Genomic DNA, 21,226 nt, shown 5'->3' with positions numbered 1-21,226 from the left:
GGAGACTCCCCATGCACCCAGTGCTGTTTTGCTTATTGCAATTTTATTAATTAAATTAAACTATTAGCAGAATATTGAGTCCCAGTCATTTATAACACTAATAACTCTCAAAGTGTAGTTATTTTTTGCTTCTGGTAATTTTCTCCCCAAGGCTCCAAGTTCTGTGTAACTACCTTGTCTAAACTGTTTACAGGTATGTTTGAGACCTCTTCTTATCTGTGAGGATCGGAAATCCAAAACCTTTTGTTCAGCCTCTTCTCTCGGTTCCCAATCACCCTGCTGTTCACTTCTGCAAACTCTCACTTCTCCCTTGTTACCCCGCATCACAGGGTTAGGGTTGGTCCTGCGTGTCGGATGCGCTGTCTCCAAAAACGAAACCGATGTGTGCTAAGAACTGAACACCCCAACGCGCACTGAATGCGAGATACAAAACCACCGACCGGCAGTCGGCCATCTTGTTAGCGAAAAACTACAAATGAGTCCCCGGAAGTCGGCCATCTTGTTACCGGAAGTCGGCCATCTTGTTAGCGAAAAACTACAAATGAGTCCCCGGAAGTCGGCCATTTTGACACCGGAAGTCGGCCATCTTGTTAGCGAAAAACTACAAATGAGTCCCCGGAAGTCGGCCATCTTGTTACCGGAAGTCGGCCATCTTGTTAGCGAAAAACTACAAATGAGTCCCCGGAAGTCGGCCATTTTGACACCGGAAGTCGGCCATGTTGCTACCGAAGTCCCCCCCCCTTTTAACACGTGATCTCCGGCAATCGGAGCAACTGAAATTTAAAAATTTAGAATCCCCATCGTCCCCAGGAAGCCCCAGTGGCCCCTGAGCGTAGAAACACACCATCTGGGAGAGCTTCCCATCTTTGCTAAAGCCTCTCAATTGTTCCTCTTACTTTATAGATTCATTTAATCAGTTGTGTTGGAAGGGGCCCTCAAAGAGCATCTGGTGCATCTCTCTCTGTAATACTATGAATTCGATGTCTTAACACTTTATACAACCGGAGGGAATCTACCACTTCCCCTGGAAGACCATTCCAATCTTTTACTGTCCACATGGTGGAAAATGAACTTATGTCCAATCAGAATTTCCCCATTCCCTCTTATCCATTAAGCCCCACCTTACCTTCTTGATGGAGGACCAAGAGAGAGAACAGGAATCAGCTGCCTGCCTGCCTGCTTCTACTTACAGGAGGACAAAAAAGAAAAGAGACTTCAGCTGAGTAATGGGAGACATTTGGTTTATAAAGCTCCAAAATAGAGGAAGCATTTGGCTGCTCCACATGCTGTTTCCAGTTGCTGCAGGAGTACTGTCTGTCAGCAAGCCAGCAATCATTTTCATACCCATTTACACATATCCGCTTTGACCTACAGATCAGCTTTGATACACTCACACAGACTCCCTGGAGCAAAATGTCTCCATTCCCTCCTGGCCCCGATTCCCCCCTCACCTCTATCCCAAACAGCCCTCACAACCCTTTACCCCTCCCCCCCTGTAACTCCAGTGCTTAAAACATATGGATGAAGACTATTCGGCAGGATTTATTACATTCATAACATCAAAGCAACACTCTTACTGAGGGCACAAAAAGCTTCCATCCTTCCTTATTCCACTGCTGGGGTAGAGAACTCTGTATGGCTGCCTCTTCTTGTATCAGAAGAGACACCTGCACACACTGCAGCAGTAGTGGCCTTGTATCCTGCTTAGACAGCACAGATGAAAGGAAAAAACGACTCCTTAAAGTAAAAAAATAAATTCACCATCTGGTCATGAGGTGTCTGCATGTTTATACATATCCTATTTAAATATTTCTATAGGCAAGTATTTCACTTCCTTTCTGCATTCATGTAATTTGTACAACTGTTAACTGATACCATTACATTTTCTATCTCCAACACAGGGATAATTTGACCAGGAATTGTTTTTGTGTTACACAACTGGGAGGGAGAGCTGCCCAAAGGAGATGCTACCAAACCACCAGGGAAATACCTCATTTAGAGGGAGACAGAAACATAGTACTTCAGAGCACTCCATCAAAACACCAGCAAAAGATGCCTGCAGCATCCAGCTGTCTCTCTGTTCAAAGATTTAGGATAGGTAATTAACTAAACTAGGTAATATATGAGATCAAAAGTATTATGGGGCTGTTACAGTCTAAACACTGCAGTTTGTACTTTATACAACTGTAAATTGTTACATTTATGATACAAAAAAATCTGTGATATAACTCTTTGACTTTATCTTTCTGAGAGGTGGGGTTCTGAATTTATGTCCAGCAACAAACACCACACTGTCCGACATGCACGTTCCTTCAGTACACAAGTTCCTCTTCACCACCTGCAGTTAAAAAAAAAAAAAAAAAAACCAAAAAAGAGAGAGTGTCAACTGTAAGGTCTGCTTCAGCCAGTGCGATCCTGCTTCCACTGCAGCCACCTCCTTAATAGAGCTCTGTGATGTACTGCTTATATCTGAGAGAGACACGATAGTCAGCAAGCAATCAGGAAAGGCGAGAAGGCTTTCTGCATCCTGTAAGACATTGTCTTACAGCCATGATGTTTTCTTGAAGAGTTGTAAATATCTACAAACCAAGACATACAGGAGACTCAGCTTAACCCCTGTAAGATAATGTCATCATCACCCCTATGAAGAGATATCATTAGTAACTTAATGAGGGTACAGCAAAATTAGTAAAACCACCAGATGCTATCTCCTGAAAAACTCAGAAATCCCAGGAAATTGCAATGCATGCAGAGAATAAAAGAACCAAAGAAAACACAACCACACTGGTAAACCCTGAGGCCACTTCAAAATACTGAAGAAAATCCCCTGATGGGGGAAGGAGGGAGAAAAGAAGCGTGCATACTGCCATACTTCTTGCTATAATGGGTTCAAACCTTTGGCAGTTCTGAAGTTCTTACCTCAAAGAGTCCCACGTTTTTCTATACGCATGACACTGTTCCTGCTCAAAGAGTCCAGACAGCTCAACAGCTGCCATCAGCTACAGGAATACAATAGCTCTGACCTCAGAGAAGCCCAGGATCTGACTGACAGCCCTGGCCCAAGACTCTGGCTTATAGACCCAAGGCACCACCCACAGCACTTCCCACAGCCCCCTGGGAAAGGGGAGGTGGCAATTGCCACAAGGGATAAAAGCTGCCAGAGGAAAATTAGTTGATTCTTCATTTTATTTTTTGTTTCCTCTCTTACTTCAGCAACATGACTAGGTAAGAATTTCTCTTATTGTCTGTTTTGGTTGGGGTTTTTTTGTTGTTTCTTTGGGTTTTTGGTGCTGGTGGGGTTTTTTTTTGTTTGGTTGGTTTGTTTTTTTTTTGTAGTGTATGGATATAAAATATCTACTTTTATACATAAGAAAGTAAGTCATTATTAAATACAATAAATACATTAGAATCAAAAAAATATTTGTGGTTCAGGTTCTTATTAAAAAAACAAAAACCAAAAAAACCCAAAAACCAAAAACCCCAATGCCCCCCCCAAAAAAAAAACAAAAAAACAAAAAACAACAAAAAACCCACCACTGCAGATGTTTCTTTCCCTCAGTGTTGCTATGGGCCCAAAGGCTGAATCAAGGCGTCATAATTGAGAAAGATTTAGACTAGAACACTCTGAAGGGTGTGCAAAAAAGTTTGAGAGGGGGCTGCTGTGCCTGAGACCTGTGGATATGAGAAAGAACTTTGGATACAATGATGTAGAGAGCAGAGAAAATAAGAGGAAATGGGATAAGAAACGAAACCTTAGAGAATTCGTGAGGTTCTGAGTTATAGGAGGGTGCCTGGGTAAACTGTAGGTAAGTGAAGGAGAGGAAAGGATTGGATGTGGCCTGGAGAGCAAATATGGGATGAGAGGGATTGAAGGGGAAATGAAGTACTACAGGGTGCTGAGGAGACTAAGGAATGTGTCAAGATGTACCATGAGGGTGAGGAAAGGGAAGCTGAGAATAACAAAAAGAAAGGCTTGTGTATAACAAGAAAGAACACAGGTGGCTTCCAGTCAGTGGAGATGGAACATGGGAATCCTGGATAGGTCAGAGGAACAAATGAGTGTTTGACAAAGAGAGGGGCTGGTGGGAGATGTAGTGGTCAGAGGCTGTCTGGGGCACAGTGAGCATGAAATAACAAGACTTTTCGATACTCAAGGATGCAAGGAGGGCCCACAATAAAACCTCTATGCTGGACTTCTGAAGGGCAGATTTTGGCATTTTCAGAAGACTAATACAGAGTGTACCGTGGGAAATGGCCCTTGAAAACAAAGGGGTCCGGGAGGGATGGGCGTACTTTGAGGAGCAAGTCCTGCATGCACAGGAGCAGCTGTCCCAGTGTGCCGAAAGACAAGCTGGAGGGAAAGATGACCGGTCTGGGTGAACAGGGAAATATTGAAGAGAATTTGGGTTAAAAAGAGAGCTTAGAGACTGTGGAAAAAAGGGCTGGCCACTCAGGAAGAGTTTAGGAATAATATTAGGTCATGTAGAAAGAAAATTAAAGAGATGAAGGCACAATTGGAACTTAATCTTGCCACTTGCACGAAGGATAACAAAAAATCTTTCTGCATATACATCAAGGGTGAAAGGAGGGGCAGGGAAAACCTCAATTCTTTGTTGGACATGAGGAGAAACACAGTTATCAAAGATGAGGGAAAGGCTTAGGTATTTAAAACTTTCTTTACCTCGGTTTTCAGCAGTGACAGGTTGTCCTGAGGACAGCTGGCTTCTGGGGCTTGTAGAGAGAAATAAGAAGCTGAATAGCTCCCCTGTAATCCTGGAGGCAACAGTTAGTGACCTGCTGGGACATTTGGATCCTCACACGTCTGAGACCAGATGGGATCCACCTGAGGGTGGTGAGAGAGTTGGTGGAAGAGCTTGCCAAGCTGCTCTCTGTCATTTACCAACAGTCCTGGCTCACTGGGGAGGTCCCAGATAATCGGAAGTTGGCGAATGTCACACCAATTCAGAAAAAGGGGCGAAAGGGGGACCCAGGGAACTACAGGCCCGTCAGCCTGACCTCAGTGCCTGGCAGGGTTATGGAACAATCCTAGGGGCAATCACACAGCACCTACAGGATGGGCAGGGGATCAGACCCAGCCAGCACAGGTTTAGGAAGGGCAGGTCCTGTCTGACCAACCTGAGCTCCTTTTATGATTGGGTGACCCGCTTGGTGTTTGAGGGGAAGCTGTGGATGGAATCTGCCTGGACTTCAGCAAAGCCTTTGACACCGTCTCCCACAGCATTCTCTTGAAAAAGCTGTCAGCCCACAGCTTGGACAGGAGCACCCTGTGCTGGGTTAGGAACTGGCTGGAGGGCTGGGCCCAGAGGGTGGTGCTGAACAGTGATGTATCCAGTTGATGGCCAGTTGCTAGCGGTGTCCCAGTAGTGTTGGGACTAGTTCTGTTTAATATCTTCATTGACGATTTAGATGAAGGGGTTGAGTCCACAATTAGTGAATTTTTAGATGACACTAAGCTGGGGGGGGGGGGAGGGAGTGTGGATCAGCTGGAAGGCAGGAGGGCTCTGCAGAGGGACCTGGACAGATTTGAGAGTTGCGCTGATTCCAGTGGTTTGAGGTTTAATATGGCCAACTGCCAGGTCCTGCACTTTGGCCACAACAACCTCATGGGGAGCTCCAGGCTGTGGACAGAGTGGCTGGAGAGCAGCCAAGGAGAAAGGGACCTGGGAGTTTGAATTGACAGGAAGCTGAACATGAGCCAGCAGTGTGCCCAGGTGGCCAAGAAGGCCAAGGGCATCCTGCCCTGTATCAGGAACAGCGTGGCCAGCAGGTCCAGGGAAGGGATTCTGCCCCTGTGCTCAGCGCTGGTGAGTCCACACCTTGAGCTCAAAGGCAGAACCCACAAATCCCGTAGCAGTGGCTCCAGGAGTGTTTGACCTCCTCAAGGACACAGCTCCACCACCCCCAGGAAGCACCACTGCAGAGACAAACCCTTGAAAGACCCTCAAGCCAGGCTTCACTCCCAAAAAAAACCCAGCACAGAGCCAAAAGCTGTTCAGTAGGAAACATTTACTGCCCCAATCCATGCTGAGCGTGGGGTCTCCCCCCTTCAGCACACCCCATGCTGATGTCACACAGTTGTCCCCCGGATTTTCCCTGATGTTCAAGTCGCCAGCAGGTCACGGCCGTGGCTCCTCTTTGCCTTTGTGGTAGTCAGGGGGTGTGTACTTCCCTTCCTTGATCATCTTGTCCCTCTGCTCCAGGATGGTTCTCAGCCGCACAGCCTGGCACAGAGGGTGGGGGCAGACACACAGCAGGGGTCAGGGGGGAGCTGAGGTGGTCCCAGGTTTCCCCCCCAGCACCTGTGGCACCCACAGCAGCCCTGCCCTCAGGGCTCCTCATGGCCACATGAGCCCCCGCCCCAAAAAAAAAACACTTCAGAGATTTTAGGCTGTTTAAAACATTTTACTGCTGATGATGTTGGCTGCCCAGGCAGGATTTTCCCCCATTGCTGCTGCAGCTGAGGACTGAGTAGGGAGGAAGAGGGGGCTACCAGCGCTCTGCACTGTTGTGTGATCTGCTGCTACCCCAGCCTACCCCACCCCTGGGGAAGGGGCAGCTGCAGGGCCAGGACCCCCTCGTCCTGGGTAACAGAACAGGATTGGAATCACTCCCCACCCTGAGTCCCCCTCCCCAGCACTGGGCTGGAGCCCCAGAACATTCTCCAGAGCTCAGCCTGCCCCCCTCAGCACGCTCTCCACTTCCTGGTCCAGCGTTTGCTCCCAGACCGGCCCTGGTGGCCCAGAGTCCCCTTCCCAGCTCGGCCCGGGACACGGGCGCTGCTCACCAGCTTGGTGCGGTGCATGCACTCCATGAAGTCCTCGTACTCGGGTTGGCACTCGCGGCGGGCGCGGGTCTGGCCCAGGCCGTGCCCGCACTCCACCCACTCCCGCTCGAAGGCGTGACACGCCCCGGGCTTGCCGTAGGGCTGCGGCATGCTCTGCCGCAGCAGCCACCGGTCCACATCGATGCCCAGCTGCCGCTGCAGATCCCAGAACGGCATGTCTCCGCGCTTGTCGAGACACAGGCGCTGTCACGACACCGGCACCCGGCCCTGCCCGCCCCCCCCACTCACGGAGCAGACGCCGCTGCCGTCCTTCACGGGGCTTTTCACGACACCGCCCGCGTCGCGCTTGACGGCCCCGCCGGAGCCAATGAGACGAGCGGCCCCCCCTGGTGCAGCGCCCCCCGGCGGGGAGGAGGCCGCCTGCCGGCCGCTGCGGCGGCACCGGGACTTCCCAGTGCCCTCCCGAAGTCCTCCCAGTGCACCCCTTCCCGTGCTCTCCCAGTTCCCCCAGTCCCCAGTAACCAGGTGCTGGCCGTGTCCTCATTCTTCAGATTTATGTCCCCCTGGTCCCCATCCCAGCCTGCCACAGCCCTGAGCCAGTGTGGGACCCCCACGTATCCCAGGTGCTTCATTAGGATTCATGAGTGCCCAGGGATTCCACCAACCCCCCAGTTCCACCTACATCCCCAAACTCCCCCCCTTTATTCCCACTCCCCGAAATCCCGGGGATGCCTGAACCACGTCTAAGGTCGAGGTGAGCAACCCCACCTTCCCTAGTGAGCAAAGCCTTATTACGCAGCTAATTGCAGACTGATCCCTGCTGCCTTCAGTGCAGAGTTGGGAGGAAGAGCCAGGAGGTGTCCTTGGACACCCATTTATTGTCATAACTCTTAAAGAAAAGAAAAAAACACCCAAACCTGCCCGGCTCCCCCCACCCACCCTTTTTAGTAGGCACAGGGGCAGGAAGAATGGGACTAAGGGCAGATAATCCCAAATCCTTGCCCGGGGGTCCCAGTGGGAGGGGAGGTCGTGGTCTCCTTCCCCCTTCCCAGTAGTGGTGCTGCTCAGATGATGCCGGTGGGAGCGCAGACCGGGGGAACACTGAGGGTCTCTGCCATCTCCCAGCCACAGGACAGCGGGGCGCAGATGCCCTCCCGGTTATCTTCTGTTTGGGGAGGTTTTCCCTGGGAGAGCTGGATGCTTTTCCTGCAAGGGGGAAGAAACCCTCATGGAAGGGGGAGCTCCAGAGCTCTCCCATCCCCCTTGACAGCTGAGCTGCCTGTGGCTTCCTTAGGGAAAAACTGACTCAGGTTTGCCAGTGTTGGAAAAAAATAGGAGTTTTGCCTCAGAGGGGAAGATTTCACCCTGAATCTCCAGGTTTTGGGCCTTGGATTTTACCCTCTTTCTTGGGCAAAGAGCACAGCTGGAGGGAAAGCCAGCATCTCCCATGGGATTCAGCCCTGTTCCCACGGGCCTGTCTCTTACCAGGCCAGGCGGGACATGGTGTAGGTGACGGGTGGCTGGGGACATCCCCCGGGGGGGGACAAGGCTGTGGTGGTGTATGCCCCCATGTCCTCAAAGATCAGCCAGTCCCCAACCTGCAGCTCAGGCAGCTCTAGGTCCTCAGCAATGTGATCCTCTCCATGTCCCAGGGGGCCCCGGAGGCTGCTGCTGTGTGAGGGGGGGTCTTGGCAGGGTCTCTGTAGGGGGCAAGGAGACAGAAGTGCCCATGATCTGCCCCATCTCCATAACTCTGGTTACAGCCCTTCTGGTGGCCACCATGGCCTCCCCAGAATGGAGCCTGGGCCAGCCAGGATATGAGGGGATGGGCGAGGGGATGGGACGTAGTGTGAAGGACCCTCTGGGCATTCCTCAGCTTGGGTGAGACCCTCACCTTGTGCAGCCGAGGTCTGGGGCAGGGGCTGTCAAACAGGAGGCAGCTGAAGGCACCGTAGGTGCCATCACTGAGGTGGTACACGAGGTTCTTCTTGCTGCCAGAGTCTTCCTCTGGGGGAGAGGAGGGAGAGGGTTCAGGGGGTGTTTGGGCACACATCCCACTACCCCACCATCCCACTACCCCACTGTCTTATCACCTCACTGTCCCACCATTCACAGCCCCACCATCCCATCATCCCACCATCCCACTCACCATCAGGGCTGGGGTGCTCTGTGGGTGCTTCCTCCCTGGCTGTGATCCTGGCAGCCAAGGTGAAGGCAGAGGTGACATAATACCGCCCTGGTCTTGCAATGATCTCCAGCCCACAGCCATCTGGGAAATACGAGTCCAAGGCCGAGTTTATCCCAGCAGCCACCTGGAAGGAAAGAAGATATTCCCCCTGGGTTAGCTCAGTCCCTCTGCAGTGACCCAGACCCAGGGGACATGCTCCAGCCTGGCTCTGCATGCTGGGAGCTACATACCTCTTCAAACCGGGCTCTGGTGTCCTCGGTGCCGGGGAATCCCCCTCCAATGTCCAGGAGGTGCATTTGGTAGCCCAGCTCCTTGCCCACCTCAAAGGCCATCTGTGCTGTGGCCACTGACTGAGAGAAGGTTTGGGGCTCCAGCCCACGGCTGCCCAGGTGGAAGCTGAGGGGACAGTCCCTGTTCCAGCAGCGCTCACCTGTCCCCGGAGAGCAGCAAGGGGACATGGCACTGGAATTATCCCTCCCCAGAGATCCCAAGCCAGACTGCCTGGATGGCCTTGCAAAGCCCCCCCAGACCTTCTCTGAGGGCCAAACCTGCCCCAAGTTGGTCTCAATGAGGGTCAACCTCCCCAGCATCCACCTCCCTCCCAGGCACAGCAGCTGGTGGCTCCATGGACCCCTGTGTTGTTCTGGCAAGGCAGAGCTTCCCAAGTCCCCTCCAACACAGGCAACATGGGCTGAGCTCCCCTATGGAAGAAGGACCATGTGCTGCACCTGATGCCAACAACCTCCAGAGCCTGCTCCTTCGCCGTCTCCAGCAGGTGCCGGCAGGATTTGAGTGTGGTCCCAAATGTCATGCTGGGATGGGCAGAAGGGCTGGAGTCAGCAGCAACACCCAACAACACCCTGCAGAGCAAAGCCACACTGCTGTGAGGGTTCTTCATTGAGTCACAGGATAGTTTGGATGTGAAGGGACCCTGAAGATCACCTTGAAGACACCTCCCACCAGCCCAGGTTGCTCCAAGCCCCATCGAACCTGGGGCCTTCAACACTGCCAGGGATGGGGCAGACACAGCTTCTCTGGGCAAGCTGGACCAAGGGCTCAGCAACCTCACACCAAATAATTTCTTTCTAGTATCTAGCCTAAACCTCCCCTCTTTCAGTTTAAAACTGTTCCCCCTCATCCTATCACTACTTCAGGCCCTCTGTCACCCCACAGCCCCCTCCCCAGCTTCTCCTCCAGCCCCCCACTCCAATGCAGCTTCCAGGCACCTACTTGGCATGAGGGTGGTTCCTGGCCACCTTGCTCAGCTCCACCTCATTGTCAAAGGTCAGCAGCTCTATACCATGCTTGGCTGCATATCTGAGGTGGGCAACCTGCTTGCAGGGGCTGCTGTAGAAGATCTTGTCAGCTGGGACTCCAATGCTTTGAACCCATGTCATCTCTGCCTGTAGGGAGATGGCATCGTGTGTCAGCAGGTCCCTTGGGCCTGGGCTGCAGAGGGCAAAGTGCCAGCTGGGCTTTTCCAGAGCTCTGAGGCATCATGGTGGACTTTGTCCTGATTGCAGCAAGATGTTTACAAGTGGCATGAGACAAGAAGGAGAGAAAACTAGAGGGTGCAGAGGGGTGGATTTAGTGCACGTGTCTCCTGATGGGCTGAGCTGTCAACTCCTTTGCACTTTCTCCTCCTGGTAACACATCCTAGTTAATTAACATACAAGTAATTGGCTTCACTTTGGAGCCTCCTTGGGAATCTGAGCAACTGAGGTGCAGGAGGGAGCTGGGAACTTCAGGATCAGCCTGAAAACCATTGAGAACTGGACAGCTGTGGCAGTGGCACCCCAGGGACCTGCCTTGTCACCAGCCAAGCCAGGAATACTGACCAAAGGGAGTCACCAGAAAGGACAGGGATTTTGAGGCTGTGTCTGGAGTGTTTGGACAGCAGAGGGACATTCCCGCCCCTGTGAATGTCACCTGGCGAGTGGAAACATAGGAAAGGAGGGTGAGCCCAAAAATTCCCATGTTCTCACCTTGTTGGCACAGGCAAAGCCTGCCCCCAGCTCTGCCAGCAACCGGACCACCCCCTCGCTGCCGTTGCACTTCACAGGGAAGTAGGGTCTGACACGGGGCAAGGCCCTCAGGAAGTGTATGTGTTTCTTGACAATGTCCCCAAGGTCTGCCACGAAGAAGGTTTGACAGTCACTCTAGGAGAGAGCAGGAGTGAGCACAGCAGTTCCCTCCCCATGGCCCCTGGCTGCCGGGGAGCAGCAGAGCCACCAACACTCACCGCCTGGCACAGTTCCACGAGAAGGTTCTCCAGGAGGTCTCTGGTTGTGAAGCCCTCCTCCATCATCATGAAGTTGGACTCCTTCAAGTACCCATTCATGGTCAAAGTGTGATAATGCTAGGTGAAATCCTCCTCAAGCAGGGTATGACTTTTCACTAAGCAACACACTGGAAAAAGAAAGAGAATCTTGGAAGCAGGGTTCCAGAAGCCCTGAAGTGCTCACTATGTACTTGTACATGTCTGTGCTGCCCTGAGTAGAGGTGCTCTGCTGATCTCCTTCAAAGAGCCCTGCTGGGGGTTAAACATCTTCTCCAGGGGGAGAAGACACATTTCTCTGTAGCTCAGTTTTGTTCTGGCACACAGCAGCCCTGTCTCCTTCAGCAGCAGTTCAGGTACCAACACAGGCAGCTCCACTGCCAAGGGGTTGGCCTATATAAATCAGGACACATCCCTTCACACTCCAGCATGTCACTACATCTGCTGCTTGGGGTAAAGTTTCCCTTATGTTGGGTCTCCCAGACCCACCATCCCAGGCACACAAGCCCCATGGAAAGGGAGGCACCTTTAAAGACCCCAGCATGGGTCACTTGCATATCTGGGGATGGTTTGGATCTGTGTTGTGCTTCCAGTTTCACATCTCTGCTGTGACACAGGGTGTGGAATAAGGGGACAAGTTAAGCTGCGTGGTGTTTGCTGGCTCACACACACTTTGTGGAGCTTTAGCTTTAAGCTCACACACCATCACTTTAACACCATCACTTTGACTGGTTCCAGCCCATCCCATATCCCCAGGAGGTGAACACCCAGCATGAGCTTGCAAGAAACATTTCCTCTCCAGTAATCCAGGCCTAGCTCCAGGGCTTTCATGGCAACATGGTCCCCGTAACCTGAAATGAGGGGGAGAAAGAGGTTTCATCCCTCTGAGCTGCACAGCACTTCCTCCTCCTCTGCAGAGACCTACTTGTAACATTCTGGATGGGGACAAGGAGAAACACCACACTGAGCCCAGGGTGGTTGTAACGCACTAAGCAAGCACCACCATCTAACTACAGAAACAGGGAGAAAAAAACCATGTTTTGGAGCTGTGAAAGCTTCCTACTCAGGAAAGGAGAGCAACTCCTCCAGCCTCACCCTTCACTTCCAGGAGGCATCACTAACCAGCACCCAGCCCACCCTGCTTGGGCACAGAAACCATGAGAAATGAAGCAGCCCCCCCTGTACCATGGACTGATGTTTGGCTCCTGGGTGACAGGGTCAGGGCGTCCCCTGAAGAAGTCTGAGCTCCCGCAGAACGCTGAGGCGGAGCTGTCACTGGGGATCCGAGGTCCCTGGAGAGAAGCAGTGCAAGGGGTTAAGTGAGGGAGAGGGGCACTGACAGCAGGATGCCCTCCACCCACCCTTCCCAAAATTAAGCATTGTCGAGCACCCCTCCCTAGTCCCCTCCTCCCACTGCCAGCAGCCCCCTCACCCCATTACCTTAGAAATCATTTAAGGAGATGATGCCCATGGATCTCCCAAGAGGATGAACTGGCCCCAGCAGCATCTGCTCCTCCTGCCCTGGTTCCCCTCTGCCCCAGCCCCTGGACAAGTTACCCCTGCAGAGAGAGGGGGGGCACCCCTCCTCCCTGCTCTGCCTCCCAACTGTAGCCATGGCAACCAAACCCAGCCACCCCATTGGCTGAGCTGCCTCTGAGCATCCTTCATCCTTTTTTGGGGAATGCTCCCCCCCTTGCCTCCCCCCTCTCAGGGTTGGGGTTGCCCCCAGAATACATGCTGTGTGACAGAGCTGGGGGCTGCACATGTACTGCAGCAGGGACCCTATTGGGGGGTTGTGGGGGTGGAGGGGAAGCGAGCCAAAAATATCTCCAAAATACGGCTGCCCGAGAAAGGAGATGACAGGCTGAGGACAGCTGATGGGGGAGGCAGTCAGGAAGCCAGGGTCTGATTCGGCCCCCGCGGTGCTGCTACACGTCCCACTGGCTTCCCGGCAGCAGATGCAGCTCTGCCAGACCTGCAGATCCCCAACTGCTGGGTCAGTAATTTCTCTGCCTGCATTTGTGTATTTGGAAGCAGCTCCACTGCTCCATCCCGCAAACCCCACGGGCTGAGCAGGGGAGTTTTTTCTTTTTCTCGTTGATTCACAATTGCCCACTGGGGTCACTGTGCAGTTGCTCCCTCTGAGGGGGGAGAGGGACCGGCCTACCCGAGGCTTCTCATGCCAGCACGGTGCTCTTGGCTTTGCCAGGGACTCTCGTGGCTACCAACACCAAGACAGCTTTCGACCACGGCAGATCCCGGCGCGATTTCCCGGTGTTTAGCCCGGCACCGGGACTCCACCGCGCACAGGCCGGGCAGCTCGGCACAGGGGGCCCCCCCAATTCCAAGATAAGCCACGCCCATCCTCACTAAACCACGCCCACCAGAACCAACCCCCTCCCGTTTGTTATTAAATCACGCCCACCCCCCCAGAAGGTTTCTTTTGATTTGCATAACCCCGCCCATTCGCCGGACAACCACACCCAGTCACCCTCTAACCACGCCCACTACCGTGATTTAACCCCGCCTATTCTACCGCGGAAGCCCCGCCTACGAGTCGCGCGCTGCCGCCGTGCCCACCCATTGGCGGCGGGGCGGGGCGGGGCCCAGCGCGCGCAGTCGGTGGTGTCATGGCTCCGAGCGCGCAGGCGGGGGGCAGCCGCGGTCAGAGCACGGGTCCGGGGCTCCGGCAGGGAATCCGCGCCGTGCTGCTGGGGCCGCCCGGTGCCGGCAAGGGCACGCAGGTGAGCGGACACGGGGTGAAATAACCCGCGGGGACACGGGTTGCCTCACCGGATCGGGTCGACCGACCCTTTCCCACCCCTGGCTCCAGCATTTGGCCTCCGGCGTGGAGGGGATGCGGGCACCCCGGCTTCTTTTCCCCGCGGTGTGCTGTTCGCCTCGGTTCGGAGCGCCTCGGGCCTCCCTTCCCCTGCGGAGAGCCTGGGGTGTGCGGCCTGACCCGCTCCGGAGCGCCCCGGGCCTGTCCCCGGGGGACTCAGGGATGCGGCTCCCCGGGGTCCTTTGTCCTGGATCCCTCTCCAGGCCCATTCTTGCGTATTCTGTGTCCTGGTCCCCCTCCGAGAAGTGTGCCACGTGCTGGCCGGGCCTGCTGGGAAAGAGGGACAATGCCCCAGCGGGGTGGGAGTCCCAGATCACGTCTTTGTCTCGGCTTCCCCGTGGTCCTGCCTCTGAATCCCTCACGGCGGGCTCGCCTCTTGTCTGTCCTGTCCCACAGGCTCCGAAGCTTGCTGAGACCTACTGCGTCTGCCACCTGGCAACTGGGGACATGCTGCGGGCCATGGTGGCCTCGGGGTCCGAGCTGGGAAAACGGCTCAAAGAGACAATGGATTCAGGGAAGCTGGTGGGTAGCAGGGAGAGGTTGCTAGGAGGGGAGGGGGCCTGGCAGCACCTCAAATAAGAACAGTCAAAAGCCAGCTCTTAATTAAAAGCCTTAGCTGACACAACCCAATTAGTGGTGGAAAAAAAATTGTAGGGTGAAGGGAGGGGTGGGGGTTCTCCTCATTTTCCTATAGGGAAAACATCCCATTAAAACATGCTTGAGCTTCCAGATTGGTCCATGTTTACCAGCAGCCTCAGTTCCACCCCCTGTTTGGAGGGGACATTTTTCCTTGGAGCTGCAGGATGTTGCTCAGGACACTTCATGTGATGCCTGGATCCCCATGGGGTGGTACAGTTTGTCCAGAGTGTTCAGCTCCATCCTAGTTCTTGCATAAATACTGTTTGCTTTGTAATTGGGGGGTGAAAACAGGTGTAGGGGTGTTGCTGTGTGAAAAGGCCACTTTGGATCCTCATGGGACAAGAGTTAGGATCTCAGGCACAATTCATTTTTTGAGGATCTCAATTACCTTGGCAAAATGTCCGAACTGTCTTGGGAAAACATAAAGGACAGCAAACTGCAGCCACAGATCTTGGGCGTTGTGGCTCTTCACACCCCACAAAGAACCCACAGGGCCCCGGGTGGGAAGAGTGACATGGCTCATCTCTAGTTTTTGCTCAAAACTTGTATTGCAACATCCATCCTGCAATATCCCATCTGGTTATGAAAGATAGGGACGTTATCTGTCCAGGCTGGTGGTATCTGCCACGTGTCTGTGGCAGGCAGCAGTGGGCTGCTCCGCAGGTACATCCCAGCAGCTCTGGCTCCCTGATAACTCTGCTGGGAGCTCAGCAGTGTTCAGAGCAAGAGTTGGGGCTTTTTTATGCTTGGTTACTAAGCAGGATGCCTTTCTGTGAAAGGGGTGATCAGGAAAGCAGAGAAATTACTTGTTTCTTAACCCAAACTGCCTCCTGCTCTATCCACTCCAGGGCTCTTGTTTACGTGTGCTGTGACAGTCTGGTCCCCAATCCTACTGGGTCCTGGCTGGAGAAAAGAGCTCTGCTTTGGAATAAACAGCTATTGTTGGGGCTGCAGCATCTGTCAGTGCTTTTGGTGTGGAAAAGGGACTAATCCCAGCAGCACGCTGAGGGTGTGATAAGGGAAAAACTACCCAGCCAGAGCTTGCCTGTAACTATTGGGCATTTACCTTCAAGCAAAGCTTATGAGAGTCAATGAGCAGCTCTCCTGCTTTGCCCTTCGTGGCCGGGCCTGGCCTCCCAAAGGTGATGTGTGGGTGAAAGTACAAAGTTAACAAGAAATAAAAGATTATGTCAATATTTTGTATTGTGAATTGGTTGGGTTTTTGCTTGTTTTTGTTTTAAAAAAAATAAATCTAGGGAGGCTGACAATCTCCCTAGAAATACAGCAACCTTTGTAACAGTGAGGTTACAGCGCTGACCTAGTCCCTGCATATGCTGAAGTGTCTCCTGGGGAGAAATGTCCCATTAGTCATGTGGTGGTGTAACACCGAGGGCAGGGAGTGTGTCCCTGGGGTGGGCAGGTCCCATCAGACAGCATTCACCCTGTCCCAGCAGTGCCCTGCATTGTGGCTGCTGGCTCCAGGACCAGGAACAGCTGTAAAAAGGGCAGCAGGATGGGTAGGGCAGCTCTGGGGGTGTCTGTGTGTAAAATTGGGCTGTTCCTCCTGACCTTGCATCCATCTCCTCTCTGCAGGTGAGTGATGAGATGGTGGTGGAGCTGATTGAGAACAACCTTGACTCTCCTCCCTGCAAGAATGGCTTCCTCCTGGATGGCTTCCCACGCACAGTGAAACAAGCTGAAATGGTAGGTGAGCTTCTGGGTCTCCTCCAGCCCTGGCCTGTGCCTCTGCCCCCCTGAGCTGGTGTTTTCTATCACAGCTGGATGAGCTCCTGGAGAAGAGGAGAGAGAAGCTGGATTCTGTCATAGAGTTCAGCATCCCCGACTCCTTGCTCATCCGGAGGATCACTGGACGGTAATTCTTCCTTCCCAGACATGGGGTGAAGTTTCGTAGTTTAGGGGGAAACATCCTGATTTTGGATCCTCGTGCCTTTCTCACTGTGACTAGGGCTAGATTCTCTGCTCTGCATTCAGTTTCTGCTCTGTGAGAGCCTTCCTTCCCTGATGCCTTCCCTGCTGTCCCATGCCTGGGCCATCCTTGAACCAAGCCCCTTCCTTACCCAATAAATAGGGGTCTCTGATACAAAACAATGTCCTTGGTGAGCCAGCTCAGCCTTTAATCCTGGTGTCTGAAAACTAATGTCTTCAATCCTCCTGCCTATGGAGCTGGTACTGCACCTTTCAGCAGGAGGTGCTGCTGAATATCGTGTCTGGGGCTGGTTGTGGCCATGCAGGCACACATAGGTCTCACTGAGTCACCTTCACACCTCCAGGAACAAGCGCAAAGTAAAAATCCTTGTGCAGCTGCTTTTTGCAAGAGCCTAAAGAAGCCCTTGGTACAGAAATAGCTAGAAGAGTTTTTTCTTCATAGAGAGGCTAATTGCATTGCTATTGCAGATGTTTCTGTGCTGCTGAGTGGCGGGTTCAGAAGACCTTGTCTTGGCTCCTTTGCTGACATTTGCTTTCTGCCTCTAGGCTGATTCACCCAGCGAGCGGCCGCTCTTATCATGAGGAGTTCAGACCCCCGAAAGAGCACATGAAGGACGATGTATGTGAGCTCCCAAGGCCACAGCTTGCATTGCTTTGGGTTTAGATGATATTTTATATCATCCTTGGGAAAAAAAAATAATAACCCTCGGGTTTTTTTTCCTTCTGTCTTGGCTTTCTGGGGAGTGTGGGGAAGTGCCTGGGCAGCCTGAGCCATCAGTAGAGTGGGGAGGATTCTCTAGTTGAAATTGTGGTGGGTTGTAGCTGGTTTTCCTGGGAAGCAACAGTAGGTGCTGCCAAGGCTTCTTGGGCTCCTTTTAGCAAGCAGAGTGGTTGTGGAGGTGGGAAAGGCCATGACACTGGATCCTTCTCTCTTCAGTGGGACTTCTCTGGGACTTGTTTTGGCTGCTTTTGGGATCACCTCTGCAGCTCCACCTCATTGCCTCATCTCAGAGGGGAACCAGGGTTGTCATAGCTGTGGAAAGAAGGGGGGAGCATGCCAGGCTTGCAGTTGGCTGGAGACTGTTGTCCCCTTGTTTCTTCCAGGTGACTGGAGAGCCCCTGATCCGCCGTTCAGATGACAACGAAACAGCCTTGAAAACCCGGCTGAAGGCTTACCACACCCAGACCTCCCCCCTGGTCTCCTACTACAGCAAAAGAGGGATCCACACGGCCGTGGATGCCTCTCAGTCTCCTGATGTGGTGTTTGCTAGCATTCTGGCAGCCTTCTCCAGAGCCACATGTAAAGACCTGGTTATGTTCATTTAGGGCTCTGTCCCAGGATGGAGCTTTCCCTTTCTTCTCTCTCTCTCTCTCTCTCTGTTTGTCTCTGTCTTTCTGGGGCCAGGGAGGGTGAAGAGCTAAGCAGAGTAGAAGAGGAGGGGATGAGGTGATGCAGCCCGAGGCAGGGCTATGCTAATTCTCTTTAATTAAACGAGCTGTTAACGGTCTCTTATCTCAGCATATGTGAACATTATGTGTCTGCGGGAGCCAGGGATTTGTCCCCTAGAGGTCGCAGTGAGCCCAAGCACCCCCTGCCAGAGTTGGGGTTTATACCCCCGAGGTTCAAAAGGCTTTTTGGTGGTTTGGTTTTTGGTTTTTTTCAGTCTGTAGCTTCCTGGAAGGAGACGGACTTTCAGCTGCTCCACAGGGAATTACCATAAGGTTGGAGGTCAGGACTGATCTGTGAGGGGAAGGACCTGGGCAGGGTGCCAGAGAGGTGATGTTCTGTCAGCAGAGCGTTGGTGGTGGGAAGGCTGTGAAGGGCTCTCTGTGTGTCCACCAGGGGAGGGAGAGCTTGTCCCTGTGTCTGAGCACAGCTTGCTGCTGCTGCTCGGGGCTGGAGAGAACTTATTCTCCTTGTATGGGCTCTTCTCTGTGGGATGGCAGGTTACCCGAGAGTCTTCCTCCCATTCTGATGAAGCTTGTGGGGGAGTGCTGGGGGGTTTCAACCTCTCCTCATTTATGGGCCTCAATATGTATATGTAAATGTTAGTGAGGGACTTTCTGGTTTGCTGATTTTGGTTTTTTTAACATCATGAAGTTTCTGGTCAGTCTGACAGTCACTGTGTGTGGCAAGTTGGGATCTCCTGGGGACAAGAAAAGGCCTTGGGTTTTATCTCTTCACTCTTGCCTTGGCTTTGGCCAAGGAAGATGTGTTGAGCTTCTCCTGGTCCCAAAATCTAAATAAAGCCTAGCTGCAAGCCAGATGATTTCTCAAGGCCTGAGAGGCAGCCTTATTAACCACCAGCTTTGTGTGCCCTTGAGCCAATGACCTTCATTATGAGCTCCTGGGAATGTATTTGTTTCTTGAGCAAATCCAACAGCTCCATCAGGCTGCTCATTTGAGGATACCACGTGTCGTGTGGTTAATGCCCCAGCTTCTCAGGACCATTACTCTATTTGGTGACCCTGGTGACAACCTTTGTCCCTGTGGGATTCCAGCCCACCTTACTGGAGGACCCCGCTTATTGGCCCAGATAAAATTTTGTCCTTTAGCTTTCCATGTATGTTTACTGATTTGGTGGTGGTTAGTCCTGTTGAAGAGATGGTCTGTCTCCTTCCTTCCACTGGGCTGCCTAGGGCTGCATGTCCAGAGCAGATGCCTAATACTCAGGGATCACTCTTTTTCTTTATAATTTCTCTTTTATCTGAAAATAGCTCTCGTCCTTGTACATCCTTTCCAGGGAAACAACCCCTTCCCTTCCAGCTAACAGGAAAGAACACCAGGAACTGAAAGCTGTTGAGTTGTTGCTCTTTGAAAGCACATGTCTGTGGGGAGAGGGTTTGAAAGGAAACGGTTCTGGCTTAATCAGCAGCCTGCAGTCCTCTGGGGTCCCCCAGGTGGCTGTTGCCTTCTCCATCATCTGTGTCTTCCCTGTGTGAGAGGACAGCCCCAGCACCAGGGAGGTGGAGGGGAGCAGCTAATGCCGGGCTGCCATGTTCCAGGGTAGTGGAGAGGACAGTGTCAGAACTGCCTCTCCATGGCTGTAAAGAAATGCTGAGTGGAAGGAGCTTTGATTTTGGCAACTCAAGAGAGGCCCAGAGGAGGGCTGCAGCCCCTGCCTAATGGCAGGAGGGGCTCTGGGGCTCTAAGCCAGTTGTTGCTCCTGGACTTGCTCAAGGTTTTACTCTACAGTGTGAACACTCTGTTTTTCCACTCTATTTTTTTTCCACTTTGTGCTCACTTTTGGATCCAGCTTGCCAGCCTTTTCCTGCCATAAGCCATGATTAATTTTGTTTTTTTTTCCCCTAAATATTTTTTTTTCTTTGTTCCCATTTATTCCAGCTGAATGACTCCGTGAACCAGATGAGAGACCACCAAATGCTGCACACTCTGCTACATCACCCATTGCAGCCCTCCCCTGCGTGCAGGGGAGGCAGGGAGGGGGTTACTATTGATGGGAGGGAAATAAGGAGGTGGTAGACAAGGGGCTTGGGGGCTGTTTTGCTTGTTTTTCTTAATTAGCAGAATCACTGAAGAGGAGATGGAATTCTCCTTAAAAATTACAGTTTGGGGAGACAAAACAATTGTACAGAGTGAAACATGTCTGCCAGTGATCAAATCATGGGTCCTTGACCCTGTTGGAGGATAGGGCTAGATGTCATTCCAGGCTTCTCCAGGACTTTCAGACTTTCAGGGTTTGTCTCATGGGCTCTTGGTACTCTGAGGCCACTGTGAGGTTTGCTGTGATTTTTTTTTTTTTTTTTTTTTTTTTCCTCCTCTTCTCTGAAGTTGCTTCCTGACAGCTAGGACCAAAAAATGAACAAATGACTCATCAGTTCTGAAAGGGAAAGGGAAAAAACAAAACAAAAAGATTCCTTGTTCTTTTCCTGGAAGTTCTGTTTTTCTTGTTCTGCTGCATTCCTAAACGCGGCATAGAGACTTCTCCAGGTTTCTCTGGTGCTGAACAGAGGGGCTGTGGTTCTAGTCCAAGCCTGCCTTACTTGGCCATCGGGTGGCTTTCCTATGATCTTGACCAAGCTGGAATTCTTGCAATGCTGAAGAAATGCAAAAGAGACTTCCTTAATTGACTGCAAAAATGACACTTAATTGGGGTTGGGTGTTTTTTGCATTTCTTTTTAGATCAAATGGTGCCTTGTCTAACCTCTGAATCAATAATAAAATAACCCCTTTACATTTTTATATCTCTTGCTGTGTGCTCTTTGACCTGCAGAGAGAGTGGAGGATGAGAGAAGGCAGATGACAGTGTAGCCAACTAACAACTGAGCTGGGTGGCTCCTCGGGCCTGATTCTGTCTCAAGGATGATGTTCTGTGCAATTGAAAATGGGGCTTGTAAATCCTTTTGGCTTTTTTTTTTTTTCCCCTTTCTGAGTGTGTTCCAGTGCTTTCTATCACCATAGCAATGGTGTCTTTTGCTGCTTTTGTCTTGTCTGTTCCTTTGTGTGTGATGCTCAAAGTACTGAGGCCTTGTGTATCCTCACCCTTCCTGATCAGAGCTCCTTTA

General features: G+C 52.2%; 3 protein-coding genes across 5 annotated transcripts; 1 reads left to right on the top strand and 2 right to left on the bottom strand.

Annotated features, from left to right (window-relative positions):
* Nucleotides 1–6,008: 6,008 nt before the first annotated feature.
* NDUFS5 (NADH:ubiquinone oxidoreductase subunit S5) lies at nt 6,009–7,146 on the bottom strand. The gene is made up of 2 exons (XM_030464364.1): nt 6,806–7,146; nt 6,009–6,242 (listed from the first exon to the last, which is right to left on the bottom strand). The coding sequence occupies exons 1-2, from the start codon at nt 7,019–7,021 to the stop codon at nt 6,138–6,140; spliced, it is 321 nt and encodes a 106-aa protein (XP_030320224.1). The 5' UTR covers nt 7,022–7,146; the 3' UTR covers nt 6,009–6,137.
* Nucleotides 7,147–7,650: 504 nt separating this feature from the next.
* On the bottom strand, nt 7,651–13,599 carry AZIN2 (antizyme inhibitor 2). 2 transcript variants are annotated; one of them, XM_008492814.2, is made up of 11 exons: nt 13,439–13,598; nt 12,457–12,563; nt 11,236–11,402; nt 10,979–11,152; nt 10,224–10,396; nt 9,722–9,853; nt 9,224–9,389; nt 8,955–9,117; nt 8,700–8,812; nt 8,291–8,505; nt 7,651–8,011 (listed from the first exon to the last, which is right to left on the bottom strand). In XM_008492814.2, the coding sequence occupies exons 3-11, from the start codon at nt 11,332–11,334 to the stop codon at nt 7,870–7,872; spliced, it is 1,377 nt and encodes a 458-aa protein (XP_008491036.1). In that variant the 5' UTR covers nt 11,335–11,402; nt 12,457–12,563; nt 13,439–13,598; the 3' UTR covers nt 7,651–7,869. The 2 variants fall into 2 exon arrangements, with proteins under 2 accessions (XP_008491036.1, XP_030320218.1); XM_030464358.1 differs by having other exon boundaries at nt 7,656–8,011; nt 9,722–9,805; nt 13,439–13,599.
* Nucleotides 13,600–13,884: 285 nt separating this feature from the next.
* On the top strand, nt 13,885–20,903 carry AK2 (adenylate kinase 2). 2 transcript variants are annotated; one of them, XM_030464304.1, is made up of 7 exons: nt 13,885–14,015; nt 14,510–14,635; nt 16,346–16,456; nt 16,531–16,625; nt 17,246–17,318; nt 17,804–17,999; nt 20,046–20,903. In XM_030464304.1, the coding sequence occupies exons 1-7, from the start codon at nt 13,902–13,904 to the stop codon at nt 20,051–20,053; spliced, it is 723 nt and encodes a 240-aa protein (XP_030320164.1). In that variant the 5' UTR covers nt 13,885–13,901; the 3' UTR covers nt 20,054–20,903. The 2 variants fall into 2 exon arrangements, with proteins under 2 accessions (XP_030320164.1, XP_030320163.1); XM_030464303.1 differs by having other exon boundaries at nt 17,804–20,903.
* Nucleotides 20,904–21,226: the final 323 nt, after the last annotated feature.

This window comes from Calypte anna, chromosome 23, assembly GCF_003957555.1.
Source record: "Calypte anna isolate BGI_N300 chromosome 23, bCalAnn1_v1.p, whole genome shotgun sequence".
In the NCBI taxonomy this organism is placed as follows: Eukaryota; Metazoa; Chordata; class Aves; order Apodiformes; family Trochilidae; genus Calypte; species Calypte anna.
This window is presented reverse-complemented; position numbering and strand designations above follow the sequence as displayed.

Excerpts from the sequence above, each read along its gene's own strand:
- AK2 (XM_030464303.1), top strand. The coding sequence starts at position 13,902 with ATGGCTCCGAGCGCGCAGGCGGGGGGCAGCCGCGGTCAGAGCACGGGT. Across the intron at positions 14,016-14,509 it reads GTGCCGGCAAGGGCACGCAG|GCTCCGAAGCTTGCTGAGAC; the intron begins GTGAGCGGACAC and ends CCTGTCCCACAG. Across the intron at positions 14,636-16,345 it reads CAATGGATTCAGGGAAGCTG|GTGAGTGATGAGATGGTGGT; the intron begins GTGGGTAGCAGG and ends TCCTCTCTGCAG.
- NDUFS5 (XM_030464364.1), bottom strand. The coding sequence starts at position 7,021 with ATGCCGTTCTGGGATCTGCAGCGGCAGCTGGGCATCGATGTGGACCGG. Across the intron at positions 6,243-6,805 it reads GCATGCACCGCACCAAGCTG|GCTGTGCGGCTGAGAACCAT; the intron begins GTGAGCAGCGCC and ends CCTCTGTGCCAG.
- AZIN2 (XM_008492814.2), bottom strand. The coding sequence starts at position 11,334 with ATGAATGGGTACTTGAAGGAGTCCAACTTCATGATGATGGAGGAGGGC. Across the intron at positions 10,397-10,978 it reads GCTTTGCCTGTGCCAACAAG|GCAGAGATGACATGGGTTCA; the intron begins GTGAGAACATGG and ends ATCTCCCTACAG. Across the intron at positions 9,854-10,223 it reads AGGAACCACCCTCATGCCAA|GGTGTTGTTGGGTGTTGCTG; the intron begins GTAGGTGCCTGG and ends TTTGCTCTGCAG.